The sequence below is a fragment of the Pleurodeles waltl genome, chromosome 6, assembly GCF_031143425.1.
Source record: "Pleurodeles waltl isolate 20211129_DDA chromosome 6, aPleWal1.hap1.20221129, whole genome shotgun sequence".
In the NCBI taxonomy this organism is placed as follows: domain Eukaryota; kingdom Metazoa; phylum Chordata; class Amphibia; order Caudata; family Salamandridae; genus Pleurodeles; species Pleurodeles waltl.
Window position 1 is genome coordinate 1,593,698,497 of NC_090445.1, and position 8,900 is coordinate 1,593,707,396.

At 40.5% G+C, this 8,900-nt stretch overlaps 1 protein-coding gene across 1 annotated transcript in view; it reads right to left on the reverse strand.

Annotated features, from left to right (window-relative positions):
* The window catches only part of LOC138302177 (olfactory protein-like), a 38,170-nt gene extending 36,486 nt beyond the window's left edge, over positions 1-1,684 (reverse strand). Inside the window, exon 1 of the mRNA XM_069242526.1 lies at positions 1,521-1,684. Coding sequence (XP_069098627.1) covers positions 1,521-1,619 — 99 coding nt within the window. The 5' untranslated portion in view covers positions 1,620-1,684. The remainder of the gene's footprint in view (positions 1-1,520) is intronic.
* Between the last annotated feature and the right edge of the window lie 7,216 nt (positions 1,685-8,900).

The following is an 8,900-nucleotide window of genomic DNA, read 5'->3' on the forward strand; positions in this document are numbered from 1 at the left end:
ATAATGTTATTATCCGTGATCCACAATCCTACTAGACACGACAATGATAAAGCTCCGAAAAGTGGTTTAGTGCCGTCATTATGTTGATGAGATCCATTTTTCTTGGTAAATGGTTACATTTGTTCCATATTTTATAGCTCCTTGTGAAATATGGATAGTCATACCAATGCTTTTTGTGCAATAACAACACTCAATCTTGCAATACATAGTATTTATGCAGATGCAAGAATTGTAATATCCCCTTCCTTAAACAATGGCAATAAACTGCATGTTAAACTCTCTGCATCTGCATGTACAGTTTATCCTATGCTATTTTCCTCTGTACGTGCAAAACTAAAAGATGTAATTGATTTCCCCAAAATACTTATAAGTACTTCTTAAGTGAAAGTGAGGTCCTGTATTGTAAATAAGACATTGTAGCGCTGCCATGGATTTTTTGTTAATCTAAATTTGTTTATAAAGGACTGGGGGGATTAATGGCCCAGTTGTTTTTCTCTGTAAAAAGTTTAATCCATGAGAGCAGGAGTGTTTCTATTCTTTTATTTTCCTTTTGATTTGAGATCTCTTTGATTAGGTGTTAAAACTTCTTTTAGTCTCTGAAACGGAACATCTGTAGGCAGAGAAGTAGAATATTGTTTTGATTTAATATACAATTTAATATGTACTATGAAGAAAATCACCTGAGTATCAGCAATTTGTGATTCTGCATTTATCATTTTCTGCAATAAATAAATAACTAATAAAGATAATTATCTAGCGCACATTGTCTTTGGTCAGCGTGTGCTTGCCCTGACCTCTGATGTGCCCTTTCATAACTTTTTCATGACTTCCCAAACGAGTCCACTCATTTGGTCTTTAACCTTGGATTATCTTTTGAATTCTTGGCTCCAGGGATATCCACAGATCCTTAAATGTGCAAATGTACTCTACCTACTTCTAAAATTAAACCCATTCATGAACATCCTGAGCTCTTCTTAAAGCACTAATTTCCCAAAAACTACTAAACAGATTTACACGAAAAGAAAAAAGGCAATTTCCTTGAATAAAGTTCTACCTTTGTTCTACCTTTGTTCACAATTTGGTGGAATTCTATTTGTTTGCATTTACTGCGTCAAAGAGCAAAACTTTGTCTGGGAATTAAGATGGCAGATGGTAATGTTGGAGCCCCTGCTTTTTCTTGGGCCCTACTTGATGGATCAGCATGGAACTTGCCTAGAAGGACCCTAATTAGATGAAGCTTTTTTAAAGTTTTGTGCAGGTTAGACTTGACATCCTCAACGTGGTAATCATTGGAAACATGTATTAGATCTCACAGTAGACTATTGAAGGTGACTGAGGGTGGGGTTGCTTTGCCCTGCAGATAAAGTTCTAAATTGCTGCACTAGAATATCATAGTGATGCAATTTCGATTAAACATGCATTGGAGGTTGCACATTAAAGAGTAAATACTGTGTACCGCCATTATTCCTCACAGGCCTCATGATTTCTGTGCAGCAGATTAACAGAGTTATGACTGTCACCTTCTCAGTGTCAAAGTTGGCCATCACTGGAATCTCCATAGCCTGCACCTGAAGCAGGCCTGTGAAGAGCAGTCCAAGACTTATCCACATCACAGACATGATGGTCTTCAAGGTTTCACACTGTCTGTGACTTTGGGTCTCCTGTGGCTGTAGGGCTCTGTGTCTCCTGGGGCACGGGTGATTACTGGGCAGTGTGCTGCACACTTATACATCTGACTACAGGAAGTAAAGCAGGAAGGTTATGTGCTGCCAAGACTTTCTTATGCAACACATTGCACCACTGGAGATACAAGAGATAGCTTGATGCTCTAATGTCACTTTGATGCTGTCAGAAATGTCACCCTACTTGATAACACTGGCTTACTTACTCGATGCATGCGCTGATTAAGATAAGAAGATGTCATACAGCTAAGTAGTTTCCTTTATTGCTTTTTAAACATGGCCATTCCAGCTTGTCTGCTCCAATTGTGGTAGCATGTAAAGCGCAAGCTGACTGTATTGTCATGTTGTGATCTGTAAATATCATTTTTGCGGCCGAATGTAGACACATGCATACGCGGCAAGAAACATAGGAGAGCAGCGTGTGAGTTTCAAAAAGACCATCACTCACTTCACAGCGCATCTCTCGCCAGGCCCAGCAACCACTGCAAAGGTCAATTGAGGACAATAACAATCCGATTTAAGTTAGAAAGGGCCTTGGATCAAAACTCCTGCACCTGTTTCCCCTTGCATCTCAGCATTAACACTTCCATCAGGCATTGTAATGCAGTGTTATGTGAATTTATAGAGCACAAAATCGACCAAAGGAGGCATCACAGCACACTACTCAGCAGGACCCAAGTGCAAATATATAGCGAAAAAGGCTCAAGAAAAAAGCAACATGTTACTTTTTTTCTGAAAAATAAATTAATTAGTCTAGCTAGAAAGACTTTAACAAAGTCTGGATGCTAGAAAAGAAAATTAGCAATCTATGATGCAAGTCTTGCGTCTTGCAGAGTATTCTTTGCAGGGGTGTAACTTGGTCAGAAAGATTGGGGGGTGTGAGCTTCAGATTTTCCGACAATCAGTCTGGCATATAATGTTTAAATATATTATACAACAAGCAGGGTGCATGAGAGGTGACCAAGGGGCAGTAGAAAGGGAGAGGAATGTGGATTGGTAGGGCTACTAAAAGAGAAAACACAATATTTTGAGGAGTGAGATTCCAAGTGATATCTCACAATACCCGACTGAAAGCACACCCAACTATTTACCAGAAAATACACTTATTGGGTGGGGTGGGGTGGAAGCTACGCCCCTGATTCTTTGGACATGATGAGGTAGATTGGAGGGCACATGTTGGGCTGTAAAAAGAGAAATGTGTTTGACAAAAGTGTGGCAGGATGCTAAGAATGGCACAATAACACAGACAAAGACTGCAACTGCAGACTTTTGGCAATAAGGGAGCACTGTCGTTTGCTAGATGAAAATGAACAGATTCCTAATAGGTCAGACTCAGGAGTCGAATTACTTCATTCCCGATCACCTGCAGATGGCCTGTAAGGTAGTTGGGTATCCAATACAGGATGCCTGTCATACATCAGTCTGGATTAAATAACTCCTTCTGCGACAGGGAAAGCAGGTCAGCACGAGTTTGATAATCTGTGGTTTAAAAGAAAGCTGATCAATTGATAGCGGCCAAAGGTTACATGTGATGCTCAGGTCCGGTGGACAGGTAGGGTGCCCAGGCAAGGAGCCTCCAAAAGAGGGGAAAGAGAGAGAGAGAGAGAGAAAGAGATAGAAGGGACTATCACTGCTGCCAGTTAAAAAAGGGCCCCTTTTGATTTTTGCACCATGCCCTGAAGTCATCATTCTGACACTTAATCTAGCAGTTCTGCTAGGCCTTTACAATTCTTCCAATTGAATATGGCATGCCTACACATTTTCCCCTTAGATAGAAGTCAAATCTTCCCTAAGTAAGCTTTTCTATTTTCACCTGACAAGTGGTGGAGCTCCACAGTTGGTGTTATTGAACTATATCCCACAAACTAGGTTCCTAACAGGAAATATCTTGAACACAAGGTTCCCCTGCATGACTCTTATGATCAGTGTGTTATTATACACAATCCTTCAGCAGAATCACATGCACTTCCCCTCTCAATAAAGGGGGTGGGCTAGGGACAGCTATGCAGTCATCTGTTGACCCCACAAATGTTTTCCCCCATTAGATGATCCTCTACACAGTTTTCCCCTGATTAGGTAATGTGGCACTGTCTTCTTCTTAGTATTTGCTGGTCCAACGAGCAGGTAAGTGGCTTGACTGGAGCACAAATTTCCAGCTTAGGGTTACAACAGCTTGAAGAGTGCTAGATTTTCAGGTTATCTACTGACTATTTGAAGAATTGCTATTTACATGAATTGTCAGGCAAATGAATTCATGTTAGATTTAATGAAACTGTGCCCCGGTGTCAGACCTTGTGGGCGAACATTATCCATCCCTGGTATAACTATCAGTGCAATCTGGTTCGAACAAGCTGTAAGCAAGACTCCCGAAAAGCAGGGTGAATGTTCTGTGAAACTGAAAACCAAGCACAGGTGTGTAAGCCATGTTGTGCTCACAAACCCAGTGATTCACGTCTTTTGAAATAGACATACAGCTTTTGGGTATTACGAAAACAATTTTGCACGTTGAAAGGCATTTCTCACTTACAAAATGTGTTTAGCAACCTATTCCGAATCATAATTAAGGAGGTGCATTTAGTGTGATATTTTGCATGCTATATATCATTGGTTCTTTGCTGCAATTGTAGTGGGAAATCATTGTAGCAGTTACTCTCTCCTCAAATAACGTGGTGAGAGATTTGCAAAGGTGAAGTTGTCCCCATTAGGTGGCCTACCCTTTGGGAATCGTTCTTTGGGGGCAGTCAGGGGAAGTAGGTAGTGGTCAGCACGACCAATGCCTGCTTCATCATTTGTGTTCCCTAGCTGGATATTTTTTAAGCAGCACCAGTTCTTTTAAGGAACATGGATACTTAAAAATAATGTTTCTTGTTCGGGAATGTAAAGACAGGGAGGATTTTCTACTGTTCATTGCAAGCCACTATCTCAGTGTCATTGGCTCACAAATATTGATATGACTAATTAATATTTATTAGGCAGATCATTCTGCGACCCTCTGTGACCAGACGTTTTGTGATGCAACCTATTAGTACATAGGCCACATCACAAAATTGCAAAAAATGCAAAAATTGGGTGTGCAATTTGCTACCACCTTTTGCAACCAGTCGTTTAGAACAGACCGTCTGGATTAGAACCTTTCCCACAAACATTTTCTAGCATTGTTAAGTGTACTGCTGTTAATGTTCCTATTCCAAGGGGGATCAGGCACACCACCACCAAAATACTTGCTATGCTGATTTGTCAGTCTAATCTCAGAAGGGTTTGGGGGATGGGAGTTATGTCTTCGTGGCCTTGGTGGGAATAGTTTTCTACATCAGAGCATCAAAGAAGCCATGGCTGGTGTAGGTTCTTCTAATGAATATCAATTACTGTAGTTAAAGCATTATTAAGTAGAAGCATTTTGCTCAGCTCTTTTGGAGACCAGCCCAATCATCGATATTAGATACCTTTAAAAGCATTACAGTATGGGTTATACACAAGGAAGCAGAGGACATCTCTTTACCTGGTGTCTACATTGTAATCCAGCTCTTCTTAGCCATATCTGATAACTGCCAGTTGCTGGCAGGGGCACAGGCCTTCCCTTGTTCATTGCCTGATACAGAGTCTGCCTCTTGGCCTTCTCAGATGTAATTCCAGATTATCACACCAAAACTTTCATGGGATGTTCTGGGAGAAATGACATTCAAGTTGGTTTGATCAGCTATTCTCTAGAGATAATACACTTCTAATCTAATAAAGATAGGAAGAAGTTTAACTTGTGGCGCCATCTTTACTTGGTCCATCTACCAGTTAACACAGATCAGATGAGAGGTGGTGGTGGGGGGAGAGGGGTATACATTGGAAAACAAAAGTACAGACAACTTTATTGTTAGTTCTGGTGTGGAAGGTTGCTCTGGATGCATTGCATGTTCAGACATAACAACGCCCAATCTTGAGCCTTGTCTGAGCCTGAGATTGCATTTGAACTTGCCTTACATGTGCTCAATCTAGTAAAAACCAGTACTTCTTCCAAGAGGTGTCATCCCATAGGTGCTGAAAGCCACTGGTGTAGCAAGGGAGCCTTGGGCCCTTATGCAAAGAAGGAAAATTGGACCACAACTGCCTATTCAGTAGTAAAAGACAGTAGTGTAGTGTTCTCCCCAGCCTATTAACCTGCCAATGAATATACCACTCACAGAGCTATGTATTGCACGTCTTTATTCTTCTGCCTGTAACGATGAACTCAACATTCTAAACCTCCATTCACTTCACTACGTTCTAATACTTACATCACAGCTCTACGGAGTTATTAACGAGCTAAAAGGGTTCCATCATTCACACTCCCACAACACTACATCTCCCCCTCTGTTAAATAAAAAAAATAAGAAAATTATAAGAATATACACAATCATAGCAATTCAATGAACCTTCTTGGTGCTCTGATTACTCGTCGCAATCGTGTCTTAGGAAGCAGTGAATCAGCAACAGGAGTGTCTGTGATCTGTATTTGTGATGTAGGGAAAACAGCAGTATAGGGATTCCAATTGTCTGTTCTGAACCAGTCCCTACATTGACACAAGCATCTGACGAGTGGTGATTCACATGTATGAAATGCAAAGAAGCTCACGTAATGGATTTTTAAGTACGTTAGGCAATCACCTTGTGTCCTTTGCTGGTTATCACATGGAATGGCTCAGCATCAAATGGAGCATTGGATTTACATTATCTCGGCTGATAAAAGAGCACTCGATATCCCCTTGTGAAGACAATGTCTTTTGCATGTAGCCTCTTGTCTGCATAGGCTTTAATTTTCTTTTTACAACCCAAGTCTTTTCTATGAGTTTCTTCCTCAGTTCTTGGTCTTGTGTTGGTCCATTGAAGTATCTTGGTTTTCATTTCTCTCCCAAACATCAATGTTAAACAGCTTTCACCTGTGGTGGGGTGAGGAGTTGAATACTAAGCTTGTAGGGTAGAATTCAAGACAGTCTTGAGGTTCAGCTTTTCCAATGCAGCACACTGAACAGCTTTCTTTAATCTGCTCATGGAACATTCAACAAGGCTGTTAGCCAGTGGCCAAAGAGGAGTAATCTTCTGACGCTTCACATTAAGGAGATTGATACAATCTCTGAATTCTTGACTATTGAATAGTGGGCCATTGTCAGATTTTAAAATCGCATGAATGACCCATGTCGCAAAGATGTCATCTGGTCTCTCAATTAGTCTTTCCTGAGTGATAGATGAGAGATCTTCTACAAATGGAAAAAAGGAGTATTCATCCGCAATCACCTTTCGGGGATGTCCTTTGTCAAGTGAACAGAAAAAGTAAACAGCAATTATTTCACAGTTATACTTTGGCAATTCTGACATGCTCAAGTGGTGATGAGTAATTCTCGATGACAGGTAGTTGCATAGATGGCAAGCCTTTAATTCTCTTTCAACTCTTTCATTGAGATGAGGAAACCAAACTCAATCCTGGAGAGCCTGTTTTGTGGCACCGATTCCACAAGGTCCTCATGGGGCACTTCCATTATCTGTTGTCGTAGACTCTCAGGACAATTCTTTTTCCCCTCAGGATATTGCCCTCTCTTTGACATTTTTAAATGTCTTGTGTTCTCTGCCGAGTCTGTTGATTCCTTGACTGATGTGTAATAATGTCTTTCCATTTTAACATGTCACTATCTTGACTCATGGCAGTGACAATTTCTTCCAATGAAATGGTAGGAGGCATGTTTGATTTCACAATAAACTTTATGTACGCTTCAGCTGTCTTAGAAGGAGTACCTTGACACTCCACAGGCACTCTGGAGAAAGAAGGGTTTTGATACTTCCCTGGATGATGTCAAATTGTGTAGTTGTACTCATGTACTAATGGGACACAACGTTCAATTAGAGGAGGTATCTTGGCCTTTGGATTGTCAAGGATAGTCAGCAATGCTTGATTATCTATCACAAGTGTAAAAGGGTTACAGTAAAAGAATATGTGGAAATATTCACAACCACACACCACTGCTAAAATCTCTTTTTCAGGTTTTGAATAAGGATATTCGGTCTGGGGCAAACATTTGCTTGCATATGCCAAATACTTCTTTCAGCATTTGGGAGTCCACTGTGCACCGTTGAGCATTTGGGTGTAGGATTGCGCCTAACCCGAACGGGCTAGCGTCAACAACAACTTCTGTGTGGGGCTTCAGATCAAAATTGTGCCATTTCAGTAGCATTTTAAATAGCTTGTTTGAATCTCTTAAACCTTTGCTCACATTCGTGTGACCAGTGAAATGAAAAATTATTTTTTTGCCAAGTCTTTCAATGGAGCACTTACAGAGGCAAAGTCTCATAGGTATCTGGAACAGTAACTGGCCAGGCCAAGGAATGATTGTAAAATGGGAACATCTTGTGGGAGACTGGCAGTTAGCAATGCTTGCACTTTAGCTGGATCCAGTGTTTTGCCCCCATCAGAAAATATATGGTCAAATAATTTAACTTTGTCTTATTGAAATCACATTTCTCAGCATTCAATGTAAAACCTGCATCAACAAGTAAACCACACTCCTGCCGGAGAGTTTTATCGTGCTCCTTCTGTGTAGCTCTGAAAACTAATATGTCATCGCTATACTTGAAAGCATTTATGGCAGGCTGTATGATACTTTGAATAACATCTTGAAAAATCTCTGCATCTGATGATATACAGAAACCTAGTCTTTTTTATCGAAAAGGTAGTAATGTACCTGCACTTCTCCTTGAGTTTCAACTGATGATATCCTTTATTTGAATGTAGGCAAAAAAATACTTTTGCATCATTTAATGGCATTCATGTCGGCAATATGGGGGCCTGGATGTCATTCTCTTTCAGCTGTCTTGTTCTCTTCACGCATATCCATTCTGATGCTTACAGGTCCTTCACTGTCCTTTTTGGGCACTACCACAATGGGAGAAACCCATGGCTTTGGACCAGTAGAATGCTCAAAGATGTCATCTTTAAGTAATTATTCAAGATCCTTTTAACAGCTTCTTGTAAATGAAATGCAGTTCTTTGGTGCCTTTGAGCAACAGGGCGGACATCCTCAATATTACGCAATTGTACTTTCATAGTCTTAAGTTTTCCTAACCCGTGAAACAACAAAGGGAACTGACTTACTATTTTGTGATGAGCATTCATGCATGGTTCACTGAGATCATCCCATATCAATAGCTGTGCTGAAAATAAGTAGACAGGTACTTGATGCCATACTTTGAAGCACTTTT